Source organism: Pogona vitticeps, chromosome 12, assembly GCF_051106095.1.
Source record: "Pogona vitticeps strain Pit_001003342236 chromosome 12, PviZW2.1, whole genome shotgun sequence".
NCBI classification, from domain to species: domain Eukaryota; kingdom Metazoa; phylum Chordata; class Lepidosauria; order Squamata; family Agamidae; genus Pogona; species Pogona vitticeps.
Genome location: NC_135794.1, coordinates 23,419,412 through 23,438,539, shown reverse-complemented (window position 1 = coordinate 23,438,539; position 19,128 = coordinate 23,419,412). Strand labels below are relative to the sequence as shown.

Genomic DNA, 19,128 nt, shown 5'->3' with positions numbered 1-19,128 from the left:
AAGTAAAATCACGATAAAGTCACAGACATCTAAAATAATAAGAGACCATATCTGGGAGTCTCCCGCAGAATTGATCGCGATGGCTCTCGGGGAAATTAGCGTGGATGTTTCTGGCTGCTTTTGCAAACAGCGCTGTTTTGCATGCAACATGAGATAGTGGGGGAAAGGATCTTTCTGTGGTCCAGAAATCTATGGGGCAGCTTCCGGGGACCCAGATGCACTGGGTGAGTCACACAGTCCTTAGCTAAAGTTGATTGCGATTTAGTACATGCCTTGCAAACGGTGTCACTCAGCTGGATAACTGTTCTTAACATATTTATGATACCCTGGCTATGTGGGTGTATTTTTATGACTGATATTAATATTATGTGTTTTCAGAAATAGATGTTTATCTCTTCCTCAAAGCTGTGGGAAATTTAAATTTACCTTCCAAATCTTTGTTTGTCATGGAAACTTCAAATCTTTTCCAGATGTCCTTTTCTCCCCCGGCTTGTTTGATTATAATACAGTCCGTTAGAAACCATGTGATACTCATTTCTTTTTTTATCAGAGTCAGAGAGACTATTAGTATCGGCATAATTCTGTCACCTCGAAACTGGTTTTGATTAGGCGTTTTAGTCCAACTTTGGTTGCGTGCTTTTAATCATTTCCTGTGTTCTGGTTGCCGTGCCCAGATTCCTAAAATCGGGGGGTTTGGTTTTGTGAAACCTGATAAATGATAGAAGCATTTCCCTGCTTTTCCCTCAGAAAGAGCGAGAGTTTTAGGATAGTATTGTAATACAATCCTGCACATCACTGTTTTGACTAACTTACTTTATTTACTCAACATACTTATTTTTTTAAAATTGTAGCTGACCTTTTCCCCCAGAATGGAGACCCCAGGTGGCTGAAATATTTGTTTTAAATATTTTGATGTTTCCTTTTTGAGGAAAAGAAAACTCGAATTACGAATTGAATGAGCCAAATTAGAACTTATTTGGAGGAGTTTTCGATTTCAGCGAGGTGGCCAGATTCATTTCCATGGTGGAATGAAGGCTGTTTATAAATTGATCTGGAGCCAGATTACAAATGACTTCAACCTACTGTTGTTGTTGTTTAAGCAAACTTTGAACTTTTTTGGTAAATAAACCCCTGAAGCCAACTGTCTGGAAACTTCATAGCATTTCGTCCCTTCTTTAGGCTTCACCATGTGTCCAGATTTCACATATATTAGTGTTAAAAAAAGAGTATTTATTTTGGTTTTCTGGTGTAACTTAATTGGGGAATTTACAAAGCAATGCTAAGAGTAACAGAAGAACCCCCTTCACACACACAAAAAATCCCTTCCATCCAGACTGTTTTCTTTCAAGGAGCAAGGCCCTGATCCATGAAGGGCTTTGCAACTCATAACCATCTCTTTAGATCATGGCCCCGCAAAGGCTGGCAGCTGGTGAAAGCTGTGGTGCAGAAGGAAGAAATTAGAACGTGTTTTTTTTTTGGTGGATTGCCACAAATAAATACTGTCATTTTCGCACCGCGTGTAGCAATTTTAGATGCGCCTATAAATAAGGATCCGTTTTTCATTCTGACAGCCTTTGGACCGGTTCCAAGTAAAAGAAGTCTGGGGGTGTTAAAAGAGGGAGGTGTGTTATGGATGAAAAGGCCACCCGTTTTGACCCAAGGACTCTGGACCGCCCGCCTAGATGATGACTTCGGATATGCGAACTGGCCTGAAAACAGCATAGGTGGTGTCTTTTTGTTTTTGGTAAACACACAATGGTGCCTTTTTAAACAAGCAGTCAGAAAAGAAGTGGAAAGCAGGGCATCAAATAAAGCCAAATATTCTGCAATCGGCAGTTTTTGGTTCAGGGAGCGATGCCAAGCTCCTGGGCCTGTGATTCATGCGTATATTAAATAGTCTTCTAAATGTAAACCATCTGTAAAGGGTGCCTTTTTCAAGATGAATGAAACGCCCACCAATGAACTTGGGCAAGCTTAATGCCGATTCTGTATCAGATTTTGAGTACCGGCGTTTGTTTTCTCATTCGGCTTTGGTATTCCATGGATTCTCCATTGCTGAGGAATCCAGGCCCATTTCAGTTTTTAATTTCTTTCTCCTGAGCCGCGTTGTAACCTTTTGGTGATCTTTCTGTGCAGAAGGCCTGCGTCACCCTTCTTTGGTATTCTAGAATGATCCCATTTTTTTATGGGCAACCGTTGCTCCCAGCAAAGATTTCACAACCTTGGCGGTTCAGCGTTCCACCCAGTCTGACGGCATTTGAAGATTTCATTGTTTCATTGGGCAAACCACTTGGCATGTGGAGTTTCTTTTCCTGCAACATCCCCGTTCTTCAGAGTTTCCCCGACCCTGGGGTCCCCAGAGGGACTACAACTCCCAGAAATCCTGCCCAGCACAGCCAGGGGTGAAGGCTTCTGGGAATTGTAGTCCAAGAACCTCTGGAGACCCAAGGTTAGGAACCGCTGCCCTACATCATTAACTTTCCCTTAATGTTGCACATTCCTTTTGTAGGTAGTGGGCTCCTGAACTTGTGCATGGGAGCACAAAAATGCATAGCCTTTTATACAGTGGATTCAAAACATTTCACATCCATACCACGGGATCGGAACTAAGGCTGACTGAATGGTTTCTGTAGTCCACTTGACGAGTCGGTGGTAACTTGACCCAGGGATGTTTTTTTGATGATACAATCCACTCTGTTGCCATTTATTCAACCCATGTTCCATTCAACCTGAAATTCCAATGCAAAATTTGGCCATGGTAAACCTTTAGTCAGAATTATCCCCCGCCCCAATAAAAGGTTTGCCTCATTCCTTCATGCACAAGCCTGGTTTCTATCTCCCCTGTTCTGTGTCATAAGTCTACCTAGTTTGGCATTCCCTTTCATACGTTGACCAACGTTCTCTTTAATTATCTCTACCAGCATAACTCAATGGGCATAAATCCCAACAGCAGATGACTACAGGTTAAGAGGTCAGCGTAGGCATGGTTGCTGGGTCCCTGAACTGGCCACTGAGGTTTGTGCCCGTTGAGTTACACCAGGTTCACGGAGTCTTGACCAGTGACTCCGTAGAAGCCCACCCATGGGGCAAGGTGGCGTTGCTTCCACTTGAGGTTCCCTAGAAATGGTTTGGGGCAGGGGTAACACACCTGTGCTAATCCAGGCCTTTCCCCCCCCCCCCGGCCAGCTGGGTAATGATGTCAGCTGGGGCTACTGGGTGTTGTAGTACAACACCATTTCCTGGATAACCAACTCCCATCCCATGCTTCTAATAAAGATTTGACAGACTGTACGTACTCTCCGTGAACTTGTGACGCCAGAGGGTCACAACAAGCTTGAGAACCGGCTTTTATCTCTTGAAACAGAAATGTAGTAACCAAACCCTACTTCTTAGGCTTGTGGAGACATCTTGAAAATGTGCAGATGTCTGCTGAAAGTTCCCTTAACTTCCACGAATGTGAAGGATAGGCTCAGATTTCTTAGATTTTTGCCTAGCCGTCTGTCTGCCTTCTACCCCTGCCCTGTTGCGTCCTTTCTTCGTTATTTTTGCCCTTTCCCACCAGCCACGGCCAAAATAATCATGTCTTCAGAGTTTTCCCAAATGTTGCAATCGGCATCCATCATCCCACACCAGCACCCTGAAGGGAGGAGAGAGAAACTTTAACATCATCATGTTTCATGAAGATAATGAGGTTGGGATGTTCTTGAGATGTAAAACGCTTGCTCCTGCCGCAGCTATGAAAGATGCGTCTCATTGTGATCTGTGTACCTTGCAAGACTATTATGAATTCCCCTCTGTTTCTCTGGGAAAATTTCTACCTGTTTTATAGCGTCATTACGCCACTCTAATTTGCACTTTTGACCAAGGGTCACCAGGCCTGGACACATTATAAGATGGCTTTTAAGAATCTAGAGTGTGGTAGTTGCGGATATTTCCAAAGGATCTCACGAAAGACCACTCTAATGAGTATCTATCTGTGTTCAGAACCAGACAGGCTCCTTGAGGTCTACGTCTACAGGAACCTTGGGATCTCTCCAGCCTAGTCTGATGGTTACAGTAGACTGCCATAAAAGGAACCTTATTTATATCGTGTTAGGCCATGATAGATCAGACGTTGTGAAACCTTCGATTCGTTGAGATTTATGGGCCTTCAAAACCCATCGGCCTTAGCCAGCATGGCCAGTGAGAAGGGATGGTAGGGTTGGTGATCCACAACATCAGGAGCATCAACCATTCTCCCTCTCCTGGTCTACACGCCTTGCAGTGTGGCTCCCCAAGGTCTCGGGCAGATGTTAAAAGATCAGTTTTAACCTGGGAGATAGTGAGGATTTTGTCCCAGACCCTCTGACGGCCAAGCATGGGTTCAAACTGGAGCCATGGACCCTTCCCATGACTGCCTGGTTTCCCATGAAGGGAAGGGGCTGGTGAGATAATGTAGAAGGGTGGACCATCTTTGGTTCGTCAAGTCCCATTCTTAACCTCTTGCTGTGGCTGGGATCCAGAAGGTTACTCTACTTGGGTCTGTGGACTTGTAGGGGTAGCTAGTGGGTTTTTGTTTGAGGGGGGCGCAGGGGTTGCACGAAGTCTGTCTTTTCTTAGTTTCAGGGAAGGCTTTTGCTACAAAGCTGCTGCTGTTCATGAAATGCAAAGTCCATCGTGTCCTTCTCTTCGTTCATAGAACTCGTTGCATTGATGATTTGGAAGCTGGCCATCGTGTCTGGGCTCCCGCACTTTGCCCTACTTCTGCCTTGGCAGCCCCAGCAAGAGGATTTTTATGAATTAGTTCACGGATTTCATGATTTCATCCAGGAAACGAATTAGGATCCACCTGGATCTCCTATGTTTGTTTCTACCCTTCTTCCAAAAAAAGAGAACTTACATTCTTCCTTCATTGCTTTCACACTGCTATAACGCTGTTGTACATCAGCAAGTGCCCTGTGAGAGAAATCTAGTATTTTAAGCTGCTGTAATGACTAAATTTGGCTCACGAAGTCTTCTGTTCCATTGTGTTAATGGGATGACAGTCACTATATTAGTATGTGTTGCACCTTTTGTGTGACGGGTAGAGCGAACTTGTCGTTTTGTATCGAGGACGGTAGTGACTCCGCGTAAGTCCTGCTGAAACATGCTGAATTTCTCCAGATGATCCCAGGCGTTCTGCCTGATCCCTTCGCACCATCCCTACAGCAGCTTTTTAAGAGCCGCCCTTTAGCCCAAGACCTTAACGTGCATCCAACTTCTGTCAAGGAGGCCCGGGGGGAGGGGGAATCGAACTCCCAACCTCTGGCTAAACCGCGGAGCGATCCAGCAGTGAAGGCAAGCAGCTCCTCTCAATATGGACAAAGGCACCATAGCAAGGCACAGATTTTGCATTTCCATCTGCTTTACGGTCTTGCTCACGGAGTGTTATTTCTTCCCCAAGGTGAACAGCAATGCAGGTTTGCAAACCCGGCTCTCAAGCCAGACTATGCTTAGCGTTGATTGTGGTGGAGATGTAACATTAAGCGCGGGTTGCCACTAGAAAAGAAGGAAAGGGAAACAAATGCCAGCTTGCAGGGGCGTTTGTTTTATAACATGGGTTATAAAAACAGGAAACGGTTCCTGGCTGATTCTCTGGATTTTTTTGTTTTTTGTTTTGGAAGCTTGCACCCAAAGGCCGTTCTTGACCTCCACAACACCCCCGGTCCGTGCATGTGCTTTCCCTTTTAACACCGTCAGCATTAAAATAAACAAGCAGGAACCCGAATCCGCAGACTGTGTGGCACTTTGTTTTTCCTTGTTAACCAGAGTCCCAAGGCTGGGGTGACCTCAGAGACCGTGTGGTTTGGGCCGGCTGGCACCCTTTAAAGGAAGCCCTCGGCAGCCAGCCAGCCGGGGAGTGTTTTGGAAAGCTGGTCATCGTCACTGGCTGGGGCGCGTGGTGGCCGCAAGCATTTCAGTGGCATGACGTGGCAGGGGGAGCCGCCTCCCCTGGGGGGGCATCGTCTGACTTTGATCAGGGCATGGGAGGACCACTCCGGGAGAGCATCAGAAGGAGGAAGGAGGGACCAGGAAACACGGCAGCAGAAAACAGACTTGGACACCTAAGTTTGGAGTTTTAGGTTTCTATCCACAGTGCTTTTTTAAAAAAATGAAAAACAACTTTTAACCAACATTCTGGCCTTCCTGGAACATCTGTTAGAGTACAAAAACATGCAGTGGAAGCAAAATAGGGATATATCCATTCTACATGCACTTTCTAGAGACTCTTTCAGTGTTAGGTATATCAACTTGTATATTCTGACAGGTGGGGAGCGGAGACGAATGGGGAATATGGTCTTTAAGGCTCTAAAAACATCCTATATATTTTTTTCAGAATGCTTTGCCTTCTGATGGCATGCAGAATTGATCACAACAAGAACACACACACTCTTGCTGAAGAAGAGTCATTGAATCCTCGGGACCTTGTTGAAGTCAGAAGCTTCAAAAGTCCCATGGATTCGGGGAGATCCCCTTTAACTGGGGCTCACAAGCAGTTTAGCCTGGGTTTCCTTTCCCCCCCAGCTTGTTTATAGTGCCTGTAAAGTGAGGAATCCATCCTAAAACACAGCGGGAAGCCATTTAAAACAGCGGGCGCCCATTTTGAAGACCTGACTATCAGCTGTAAAGATCATTGTTAAGCAAAAAATGGGTTCCCGAAGCAGGGAACCGATCGTCGTTAAGCGATTTTTGCCTATTAAAACATTGTTTTGCAAGTGCAAAAGCGATCACAAAAACATCGTCATGCGATTTCCTCTTCTAATGAGGTAATTGTCAAGCAAGGCACCACTGTACTGTGTGTTGTTTCAGGGCTTTAGAGTTCAACAGAAAGTTTGCCATGCTTAAAGGAATGAGGTTTTGCTTCCCAGATCTCGCACAACATGGAATCCATTGGCATTCCCCCCCCCCCCAAATCTGAAGCCGCAATAAGTGGCTTAGAATTCTCCTGTTGTCTTCCTCCATCTTTCCAGATAAAGGGCTGCTAGTCCTTCAGTGCACCCTTCCCAACCCCTTTATACATTTGTGTTTTTTTTTTAAAAGGTGGAAATGAAATTTGATTACGCACATCATCAAACCCAGTCTGTTAAGGCCAATTTAAATGTGTTGCCTAGTGGTTGGAAGAAGACAGAATCCTTTGGGGTGCTGCAGTTCTTCTCGAGTAGAGGTTACGGATGTTGATTGACCACCTTCTCTCTTCTGTCTGCCAGGGAAAAAGGAGCTGGGCCCGCATGGCTTTTCCACATCTTCCTGGCTGCTCTTTTGTTGAGTTCAGCCTCGTTGGGTTTTTTTTGCTGATCGGCTGCAGCGTCTGCTCTGTTGCAGCCTGAGGTTATGTTTTCAGGGTTGCCCGCCAGCAGAGGTAGCTTTTGAAACAAGCGGAAAACGGGAGCGCCCGGCTCTTGGAAGTCTTAAGATGGAGGAACCGACAGTAGGCTTTCTGTTGTTGAGAAACGGAGCTGGCCTTTGGCTCCCGGGGTTTTTTTTGTGTGTGTGTGTGTGTTTTGGTTTTTCCTGGCTTTGTCTTGGAAGAGACGCTGCCGCGGAACTTGGCTGTTCGCTTGCGGCTGATACATGACACCAGCCCTGCTTAGTCAGCGGGAATCTTTGCCAGGCGGGTTGAGCTTCTACTGGAAGGAAGGTCCTTGAGACTGTGAATTGGCTTGTGGGAGCCTAGAGAGAGGGGTCTGGGGGGGGGCAACGAGTCTCCGGGTTGATCAGGAAGAGAAAGAAACCCAGCCCGTCCCTTGATTCTGCAGATCCCGACTCTGCAGGAGAGTTTCGGGAGAGTGAATGATGACAGGCAGAAGGTCTTGGGAAGGGACCATCACTTCTTGGTCGTCTGGTGGATTGGGCCCGTGTCGGAGGCCCACTTAGGAAGGCAGACAGAAGTCCTGTTGAATGGGTTTCTTTGTGTGTAGGTGTCTACGATTTCCTAAGGCCCCGCTCCCTCTTTGGGTGTCTCATTCAAAGGCAGGGCCGGATCCGTTTCTTTTTAAAAAATTGATATCCGGTGCCTCCTGCTTTTTGACGTTGAATGCATTTTAAATAACAGTGTGGCTCGTTTTGATCACGTCTTACGAGAAGGGCGTGTCATGGCATGGGGAGGTGACTTTGACCGTGCTGTTCACGTCCACAGCTTTTGCAGCGTTTTTGTTTTGAATAAGTTTGGAAAATTTGCCTTTTCCTGTTCCTCACTCTCCTTGGCACCCTTTCTTTCCCCTAAAGAATTTGGAGGTCCTGTCCTGTGTGTTCCGACCCCTTTTTTATTCTCATCGCACCCCTGTTAGGTAGGCCGACGAAGAAGCAGCGAGGGGCCTAAAGCCCTCCAGAAAGCTTTAGGGCAGCAAGAGAGAGGGTCCAATGGTCCTTTCCTCAATCCAGCATTTAATCTTATTTGAAAAACGTGTTGGCCGTGGGATCTCTGAGGGGTTGTGGTCTTTGGCCATGGAGCCAGAGGTTGGGAGTTCAATTCCCCCCTGCCCTTTCCAGCTCTGCCATTCTAAGAGGATGATGATCCATCCCAGCAATGAGTTTCTCCTTATCTCCCTCCATAGCACCCACGTCAGGTTCATAGATTTCCATATTTGCTCCGTTTTTTACTGGAGACAGTCTTCTCTCTCTCTCTCTTTCTCTTAATGGATGATTCTTCTTTTACTTCGTGGTCTTGGCTCCCAGCTTTGCTATCGCATCTGGTTAGCTCATGCGCGTCACAGGCCCTCCTGTGTAATGAAAACCACAAACTTCGCTGGCACGGCGGGGAGCGCATTGCGCTGAATGGAGCACAAGTTTCCAGGAGACTGTTGTTAGCTTCTCCAGTGATGAAATGGTATAGAAATGTTGTTTTCCTTGCCCAGGAATGTCAAAACCTCTTCCATGCGTGAGAGCTTTTTCATGGCAGCAGAGCGGCTGAGCTCATGTAGGACGGCCGCCCGGGGTCTGTCCTCAACCTAACACTCGTGAAAACCTTGCATTCCCCAAACAGTTTTGGAGGGGAGGGGTGTTATCCCAAACAGCAGAAATCCGTTGGTGAGATTAAAGGGGCATTCCTAAATACGCATGCAGAAAAAAATTGGTGTTTGCCCAGAAGTCCCATTGAGTTGGACATTTTCTATAGGAAGCCCATGTTCTGGATTTCAGCCTTGCAGGAGTGAGTTTCCAGCAATGGACTGGCTTTGCAAATTATTAGTGACCAGAGGTGGGGGTGGGAGCAGGAGCTTTTCATGCTTCACCCTGCCTTTCTATTCCCTCTGTTTCATCATCTCCATTTAATGCATCCTCTTTTGACTGCCTTTTTGTTTCTTGGTCCTTAATTTACCGACCTCGGAAAGGTGGAAGGTGAACCCCTTGGGATTGAACTCGAGTCGTGAGCTTGACCGTTGGGTGAGAAACCGTTCAGGTCTCATTGAGCACTCCCTTTATCAAGGGACGTGAACAAGGCGGTCGCTAGATGAAATCTTTTCTCCTTTGCAGGCTCTTGGGGGGAATCTGTGAGTTTTGAGTTCCTGTTTGTACTGATCTCCCTGGACCTAGTAGCCTGTGTGCTGTGGGTGTCCCCCATCGCCCGCCACTTTGTCTGGCAAGCCTCGGGCTGCTTTGTAAATCCATCCATCGATCTGTCTACCTATATACTGCCTTTCCTTAAAGAGTGTCCTCAGAGAGGTTTGCCATAGAGCAGAACAGAAAATGACAATAAAACACGCCGATGGAGGAAGCATTGTAACATAACAACCTTCTATCCAGAATCAATTAACCCATGAGCAGAGAAGTAGATCAACAATTGCAAAACAATTAATTAATGATTTAATGACTAACTTTAAGATGACACTTCCTTTTGGTCCTGAACTCAGAGATAGGGTTTTCAGATGCCACCTCCCACAGCCTCCCACGTTCTACTGGCCTTTCATCTTCCTACCCTTGAAAGCTGGGGTGATATGTTTCACTTTGGGGCGACTGCATATAATTACATGGTCGGTTTATTTCTTTATTTTTATTTTGTTCTCTCCATGGCCTTTTTTTTTTTAATGGCCAGTCAAGCAAATGACATTCGTTACCCTTTAAGCAGATTTTTCTCTTCATTTAAGAAGGGCTCCCTCTGACAGAAGCTTGGCGAACTCCAGATTAATTCCGTTTTCATCTTTCCTCTGAGCATCACGAACAAGGGTGTCGGGAGGTCTGAACCTTGACAGGTTGTGCTAAGGGGGTGCCTTTTGCTTGGGACTTCCATGAAAACAGGGAGCCTACTCATTCCTCAACCCTGGTTTCGGACAGTACAGGGAGATGTGAAGAAAGGTTTGGAATGGGTTGTGCATTTCCTAAATGTGGACATAAGAGTTCAATGTGGACATTTGCAGTTCCATTTTTCATTTTCACCCATTTTAGGAAACCCAGAAAGTAGGGGACTTAAAAGTTTGCAGCTGTCCTGCACCTTCAATTTGGCGGTTCGTGCCGGTTCGTTTATTAGCCGAACGGCTGTTTGGTGCTCCAAAGCCCCGCCTCCACAGGTGGGTGCCCACTCAGAGGCAGCAGTCTGACTTCCTTGCCCCGCCTCCTCCGGGCAGTGCCCCTGAGTGGGCAGAGGAAGTGGGGCTTTGAAGCGTTGAACACCTGTTCGTCCCTTAAACGAACCCGTACGAATCACCGAACTGGCAGTTCGGGCCCGTCTCTACCAGGGGCAGAACCTCAAGAGCTGACTGGACAGCTCAGTACGTTGGAGCAGCCAGATGCAGAGCCAGGATTTGGAAGGTGGATTCCCCAGTGCACCTCCCATGTAGAGAAGGACCAGCCAGTGTGAATCTTGAGCAAGCTTCGTTAGAAGAAGGCCGTGGTAGACCACCTCTGTACCTAAGAAATGGTGGAAAGGCATGTGGCTGTTGTTGTTAGAACCTGAAAGGCAAAGGAAGAGGTCAGACGGAGCAAGCTGCTCCAGATGTTGAGTTTTACACACAGCATCCCTCAACATGGGCAGCGTTGGCTAGGGCTGGTCAGACTTGGCTGGTTCTGACGGGAGTCCCAGATGGCCCACTTCCCCTTGAACTAAAGTAAAAAAACAAACCAGCCAGGGGATGTCTAGAAGAAGATACACAGAATTATTCTTGTTTGGGGCAGGGAGATGGGATCCCATCAATAAACTTTGTTTTGGACGTCATTCGTGGGTTTTTTGTTTTTTTGGTTTTTTTGGTAAAATTAGAAAACATGACACACAGGCCTTTATTAATAACATCTTAGAATAGGAACGACAAGCATATTCGATCCATTCCCATTGTTCTGTTGCATGCCATCTGTTCCCTACACCCACAGCGGCAGAGGATGAATAATCTGAAAAATTGTCATGGGGGGGTGTCAGGGTGTCTAGGACTGGATTGTGTTCTTTCTGATCACCTAGAACTGCAGATTCCACACACACACACACAATTTCTGTTGTGTTTAAGTTTTAATGTACTTTAAAATAGCTCAGTTTTAAGCAAAAAAAGAGAGTGGTTTTTTTAAAAAAATATGCGGGACGTTCCTGATGTTGTAGATTGGATAAGGGGTGTCAAGGCAGGAAAGCAGGAACCTGCAGGAGCTGGGAGAGAAATGGGTTCTCCCAAAAGTAGAACCTGGGGGCGGGGGACACATATCTGGGCCAATTATACCCTTTGGAACCAATGGGGAGGTGGAGCTCAAGGGCTGTGACTCTTAAACCTTTTTCGTTCATAAATTCTGGCGGCAGTGTTAAGATGTGGAAGTGTACTTTCCCGTTTTCTCTGAACTTAGTTGTGATCTTCGTAGTAGCTGGGAGAAAAGGGTTTTTCCTTCTCAGAAATAATACATTCTTGCCAGTGATCCCTATGGTAATGCAAAAGATTTGAGGGTACTTTAATCCTGAGTGGACAATTGAGAACCGTTGACCTTACAGAAGACCTGCTCCTTCCTTGTTGACATGGTCTCTGTTGTTGGTTCTGTTCCTCATGGGTGGTGTCGGAACCGCCGGCACTTCCAAATTTTCCATTCTACTACTGGGTGACCGTTCGGGATTCCGGGCTGCCCAAAACACCTCGAGAGAAACGTGATACATCATTTAGTTTTCCGAATTAAATATATCTGCAGGTGACTGTGCTAATTAGTGCAAAAGAACCAACAGGCCGAAACAACAACAGTGGATAAAGAATGTTCAAAAAGGGGAGATAATACCCCCAAGAGAAAACACATACTTCTAATGGCATGTCTTCTAAAGCTTCTCTATGCCTTTGTTTTGCTTTAAAAAAAGATTCAGGATCTCAGAAACACTTAAAATATTGTCAACCTTCAAATAATTTTCTAAGGATGTAATAAAGCGATTCTTTCTTTTACCCTTGCACGGCTGGTGGCCGCCACAAGTAGAAACGAATGTTTCTCCAATGAAGCTCGGTGGCATATCCTCAAAACCATGATTAAAATTGGCCTCCATGTAGATTTTTCTTTCTCCCGTCTGTTGAGAAGGAGGGGATATTTTGGGTTTAGATATTTGGCTGCAGATTTTCCCCCTTTTCAGCTGGAAAGGAGAACTGGAACGACAGTGTTGAAGTTTGTGGCTTAAAACATGTGCTCGTCGGAGGGTGTCAGGTTTTTAACTCGTTCGCTTTCAGTGATTTCTAAAGATATGCAAAAAAAAATTGAGACTTTTGTGGGTGCAAAAAAAGGTGGACTTATCCAAAAAGACTATGCCCGGCAAGTAAAATCACCAGCACGCCACCAGCTGTGCTGGCCAAGAATTCTGGGGGTTGTAGTGCAAGAACATCTGGGGACCCATGGTTGGGAACCATGTTGTTTTGAGATGAAACGTTGGGTTTTGTAAAATAAACGTGACATGTATTTATTTTGCATCTGTCGTCAGCTTCTCCCCTTACCCAGCAGGTGCTTCGGCCCTGCTAGTTTTTAATGCTCTTTTTGCGGGGCGTTGATGTCTTGATTTCTCAATTCTCGCTTCTCTCGATTTCAGGAATAGGAGGATTACAAGACTTCGTCTTGAAGTCGGCAACGCTGTCTTCCTCTCCAGCTTGCCCGCCCTTTAATCCGCTCAACTTCGAAGCCACCCCGATAGTCCGCGTGGCCATCGAGCCCAAACACCCAAGTAAGAGCCTTCCTTTCCTTGAACCGACAATAATGGGGATTCCTGCGTTCTTCAAACACCAATTTGCTTTTGAACAATCAGAAGGGGGTGGGGAGAGAAAGTAGCTGAACTTTCGCTGATGGAAAGACTGACTCTGCCGATAATCTCGCTCCTGCCATTGTGGCTTCATGAGTTCGGCAAGAACTGTGGCTGCTCAAATACGTTTTTAAAAAAATCCCAAATAATTTTAAGCAATGATTGTGTTGTGTGTTTGCATACTTCAACGTAAAGGCTAATGAAAACAACAGTCTTCCAGGCTTTCCCTGTTTTATTAATTTTTTTAAAAAATTCCCAGGCTAAAATCTTTCATTCCAGATTTTTTTAAATTCTCTTTTAGATTTTGTGCATCTGCTGCTTCGAAAACAGAGTCTTTCATAACTGCTGGAGACTGCCAGGGGTTTAGGCATCTGGCTGCAGAGTCAGAGGGTTGGGAGTTCGAAACCGCCCCCACCCCGCACGGTACTTCCTTGACAGGAGGTGGACTCCGTGATCCAGAGGGTCGCTTTCCAGCTTGGCAGTTTATTATATTTGAAAGCCCCTTTCTCCTCCTAGGTGAGATGCCTCAGTTGGTCAAAGGCATGAAGCTTTTAAACCAAGCCGATCCGTGCGTGCACGTTTTGATCCAGGAGACGGGGGAGCATGTGATCATCACTGCCGGGGAAGTCCATCTGCAACGCTGTTTGGATGACTTGAAAGAGAGGTTGGTAACGGCGTGGGGGGGGGGACACCACGGGTGGGAGAACAGGAAGGAGCAGAAGGGGGGGGAACAAGAGCATTGTAAGAATTTGTTACAGATCTTTATTCATTCATGGAGCCGGGAAACGTCACTCTTCCCAGACTCAACAGGCCTCAGGTTTCGCCCTGCTTGCTTCCTCTCCAGGTTTGCCAAGATCGAAATCAGTGTCTCAAAGCCCATCGTTCCTTTCCGAGAAACCATAACGAGGCCCCCCAAAGTCGACATGGTGAACGAAGAGATCGGGAAGCAGCAGAAGGTGGCGGTCATCCACCAGAGCAAGGAGGAGCAGAACAAGATCCCCGACGGCGTGCAGGTGGACCCGGACGGCCTCGTCACGCTCTCGACGCCGAACAAATACGCCACCCTGAGCGTCCGGGCCACCCCGCTTCCGGAGGAGGTGACGCGGCTTCTCGAGAAGAACGGGGACTTAATCCGGACCATGGAGCGGGTTACGTCGTCCCTTAATGAAGGGAAGAAAGCCGAAGAGATGGATCAGAAGACTCTGGACCAGGTGCGGGAGTTGAAGCAAAGGCTGGAGCAACACCTGCAAGGTTGGAAGTGGCGCAACGCGGTGGAGGGGATCTGGTCTTTTGGGCCCCGGAAGTGTGGCCCTAACATTTTGCTGGGCCGGTGCGAGGGCTTCGAGCGGTCTGTTTGGCAGTGCCTGGAAAGGACCAAGCCGGCCAAAGAAGGGGGCCTGCATCGGGACTTTGAGAACAGCATCATCAGCGGGTTCCAGCTGGCCACCCTTTCGGGCCCGATGTGCGAGGAACCCCTCATGGGCGTTTGCTTTTCCGTGGAGAAGTGGGACATGAGCAGGTTGGAAGAGCTGACGTCCGCTCGCCAGCCTGATTCAGAGGAAGGAGGCACTCGAGGCGAAGCCCTGGCGGAGGAGGAACGTGGCTTGGTACCTAGGAGTGAGGAGGCCAGATCCGTTCCTGAACCGGAACTCCATGCTGGCGAGCGGGCTAGTCTCAAAGCGTCGGGTAAGAGCAGAGGAGGGACTCTGCTCGCGGACTGTTACGGCCCTCTTTCGGGACAGCTGATCGCCACCATGAAGGAGGCGTGCCGTTACGCGATGCAGGTCAAGCCACAGAGGCTGATGGCGGCCATGTACACTTGTGAAATTATGGCCACGGCAGAAGTGCTGGGTAAGAATTAAAAAGTCCGCAGCGTCCACAGCTATTCAAAGGAGCCTCCGTAGGGGAAGAAAGCTGACTGTGGACTTTTTTTTTTTACTTTTCTGGAGCTGGGGGAAGCGGAAGAGAATGGGCATGCAATAGGCAAAAGCCAGCACTGGTTTAGCTCGGTGCGTTGGAGCTCCGACTGCCGAGACCAGAACTCGGAGTGGGGATCCCCCGTTTGCCTCCCAGGAGCAGGGTCAGCCGAGAGCACTCAGAACACGTAGGGCCCTGGCTTGTGGGCAGGCTTGAGCAAGCTGCACTTATGCCCCCCCCCCCTTGAGGGTCACCAGAAGGAAAGGGTTGGCAAATTGCCTCTGGCTACTTTATGCCTGGAAAACCCTGGAAGGATTGACAGAATTCCAAACCGACCTGATAGCGATATCACTGTTACCAAGCTTTCGTAACAGTGAACAGTAATCCTTCACATTGATTTGGTTGGAGGTAAATATCTCCCTTACCCTTCCTCTTTTGCTTACACACCAGCATCCAAGGATCCCCCCCTCCCTTCTTTTCAAGCAGTTTCTACTCTTTTCCCAGGGCTTTCCCCACTTCCTCTTCAATTCCCGTGTCTTAATTTGTCCTCCTGATTTCGTGACGGTATCCCTGAACAGACTCTTTGACACCTTCTGCTAGCTGACAGGAGTCTCCCTGTCCCTCCGCAGGTCGTGTCTACGCCGTCCTGTCCAAGCGTGAAGGGCGGGTGTTGCAGGAGGAGATGAAAGAAGGGACGGACGTGTTTATTATCAAGGCGGTCCTGCCAGTAGCAGAGAGCTTTGGCTTCGCCGACGAGATCAGGAAGAGAACAAGTGGCCTGGCCAGTCCGCAGCTGGTGTTCAGCCACTGGGAGGTAAAAAAACAAATTCAACCCGCTCACATCTGTCTTGGTGTAGAATTTCTCAGAGATGCAGCAAAAAAGAAAACGGAGAAAGGGAATAACGGAAAGGAGAGGGAGAGTTTAGATTACGGTTGTACCTTTGCTGGTTTTGTTTCCTAAGCAAAAGGGGGATGCGAGCAGCTTCATAGCTAGCTATATTTGCTTTCCTGATGCATGCTTTGGAATATTTCTGCCCTGTTCCCTTAGACTTTGGGGGTTCATGCCCTGCATTGGACTGGATCAAAGGTTCCCCCAAGTCTAACGGTATGTTTCCAATAGCAGCCAGCCGCAAGATTGGGAGAGAAGATGACAAGCAGGGCAAAAAAAGAAAAAGAAAAAAAAAAAAAAACGAGCCAGCCTAATTCCAATAAAGGCATATTGCACCATAGCTGTGACGTCAGAAAGAACAACTGTGGTAGTAATCTTCTTCCTGGACCTTTTCAGATTGCGTGTAAGGGTTCACGAGGTTGTTTCCTCTCTCACTAACTCCTTCCGTAAGGAAAACTAGCTTATCAGGGAGAAGATTACACAAGGAAGCATTTCTATCATTGAAAAGCTGGACTTCCTCCATGCTGAGGACCACTCCGTTCTCCGCTTGGTGAAAATATTTTTCCTTTGTATGGGATATTGTTTTTCAAAGTTAGAATCTTTTGAACTGCTGAAATGGATACTACAGGTCAAGTATTATTGAGCTCTTCAGAGGCCTATTGTCGTTTGGCGGAAAATAAGGGGTAAACTGTTCATTTTATTGCCTCTATTTCCTGTCCTTTCTTCCTAAACTGTGTTTTCTTCAAAACCGTGTAATTTACAATCAAGAGCTTTTGAGAGGAAGATGCTTCAAGGAATAAAAAGCAGAATAAAATTACAGCCCTTTGGTTGTTAAGTCTGCAATCTGCTCCCTATTTTCACAGACCTGTGGAAGGAAAATATAGATTTGGCGACAAAACGCAGCATCTAATTCTTGCCCTTCTGGGCCACCTTAAAGGTCTGGACATGTTAACAGATTTTCCCATGTACCAAACAAGCAAGTTGGCTTTTCATTCCCCCCCCCCCCAAGGAAATAGTTTGGACTTTTCCCCCCTTGAGTCGTAATTCTGAGTCCTATTCCGAGTGACGCATTCTGGGGGTGTGGTGAGTTCTAATCACCTCTCGATGTGACTCCCCAAATCTTGCTCCACCACCCTCATTCCAGATCCAACAACCTTGGTTGAGGTCTCACCTGGGAAGGGAGTCGATGGCAGAACAATGCACGTTGAGACCCATTTGACGTGATCTGAGGAGGAAGTGTCTCACTCCTTCACCCTGGAGGTATAGGACTCCTGTACCCATGATCCCCAGGCCTCAGAGCTGGCGGTGTCATTCAGCACAGATCAAGCTGTCAATAGGGGCATTGCTTTCCTCGGCACCTTGGAAGCCCAGGCAGGGGAGAAACCTGAACGATGAATCGATCTGTTAACTCTCATTTAAAAGTTTGTATGCCTGGGCTGCCATGTTCTGACGCTTTTTGTTTCCAAAACAGCAGAAGTGTCGTTTAAGCTGTGGCCGTGGCGAGGCAGGACTTTTGACTCATCCAGTTTCACCCCAGCAAATATTGGAAAGTTGTAAAAGGAATATAAAGTGAAAGTAGACACTCCAGAGCTAAGGCGACTAAGGGGGAGGAGAGGAGAGAACGTTGTTTTTTCTTCCTGTACATCCAAGAGCAACTAGGGGTGGGTGTTGGGGTTGGAAAAACACTTTCACTTTAACCATTTCTTTTAAACTACCAGGAGTTACAGATTTACTCCATGCAGTGATGACTGGTGATACTGGGGCAGAGCCGAGCGACTGGCGATTCTGTGCATGCTTTTAGTTAAACCTCCAGAAACAGCAAACATTTTTTTCAAAAGAAGAAAGGCAGTTAGTTCTCTATCAGATCAGGATAACGCCCGAGACGTGCCTCACATGAAATAAAATGGGTGACTCCTGTCCTACAGGATGACAAGGCCAAGATTTAGATGTTTCTGGGAGCCCTTCCTCTGTGGCCTTTTGTCTTTTGGCCGTCTGCGATTCCCGTCTGTGATTCCCCTTTTGGCTGTCTGTGATTCCTGCCCTGTCAGCGGTAGGCTGGTCGAATTTAGAGGACAGCGCCATAAACCAGTCTTGTGGGAATGCCTGGGTTCAAATACAGGTCCTGTCATATCAGTCCAGAAGAGTGGAAGGCTCAAAGGGAGATAATAAATATACTGCAATGATTGTTCTTTTATGGATGTGTTAAACCAGAAGTTCCTCCTCCGTTCTTTCTGAATGTGCTCCTTGGTTTTCCAGATTGTACTTATTTAAAAAGCAGGGGTAAGGAGCTTTGAGCTTCTTTTATCCAAGGCAGCTCATTTTGACAGGGGGCTGCTTGAGGTTTCCACCTTCTCCTGTTTTCTCCTCCTCGGTTCCAGTAACGCGGCTCTTTTTGAACCCGTTCCTCTTTTCTCCTAGATCATCTCCGGCGATCCTTTCTGGGTCCCCACCACCGAGGAGGAGTATCTGCACTTTGGGGAAAAGGCAGACGCAGAAAACCAGGCCCGCAAGTACATGAACGCCGTGAGGAAGCGGAAGGGGCTCTATGTAGAGGAGAAGATAGTGGAACATGCGGAGAAGCAGAGAACTCTCAGCAGGAATAAATAACAGCTTCCCCGCGTACGTCTCGGTTAAGCGCAGGTGGATGATCCTCAGCCCCGCGGATGGAAGACTGTTCTGTACTGTTCTTGGCGTCAGTTTTCACAAAGTGACTCGGCTGCATTTTAATAAAGCCTGGGCCTTTTCAAACAACATCCACACCCCGGTCCCTTTCCTCGTTCCTTATTCTTGTGCACCCCGGCTTCCACTTCCTTCTGATCATGGCTTTCAGATCTCTGCCTTCTGGAAAGTGGTCTTTGTACGGCAGCTCGTGGGCCAGACAGGTCCTGCTTGTCAGCAAAATCCTTGCCCGCTGCAGGTGAAATCTGATGGGCTTGTAATGCGGACGCAGCTGCTGGAGAGCTCAGCGGTTTTGGCCTCTGGCTGCAGGATCCAGAGGCTGGGGGTTCGATTCCCCCCCCCAACGGAGCACCTCCTGGACAGGAGCCGGACGCATGAAGACTCCCTTCCAGTTCTGCAGTTCGTGGATAATTATTATTATATTATTAGAAACTGTTGGATTAAGGCCTTTAAAACATTG

General features: G+C 47.3%; 1 protein-coding gene across 2 annotated transcripts in view; it reads left to right on the top strand.

Annotated features, from left to right (window-relative positions):
- EFL1 (elongation factor like GTPase 1) overlaps positions 1-18,742 on the top strand; it is a 33,570-nt gene extending 14,828 nt beyond the window's left edge. For both annotated transcript variants that reach the window (XM_072982283.2, XM_078381149.1), the window contains 5 exons: positions 12,977-13,108; positions 13,700-13,847; positions 14,028-15,034; positions 15,730-15,914; positions 18,408-18,742. In XM_072982283.2, the coding sequence (XP_072838384.2) occupies positions 12,977-13,108; positions 13,700-13,847; positions 14,028-15,034; positions 15,730-15,914; positions 18,408-18,596 (1,661 nt within the window). In that variant the 3' untranslated portion in view covers positions 18,597-18,742. The remainder of the gene's footprint in view (positions 1-12,976; positions 13,109-13,699; positions 13,848-14,027; positions 15,035-15,729; positions 15,915-18,407) is intronic.
- The last annotated feature ends 386 nt before the right edge of the window (positions 18,743-19,128 follow it).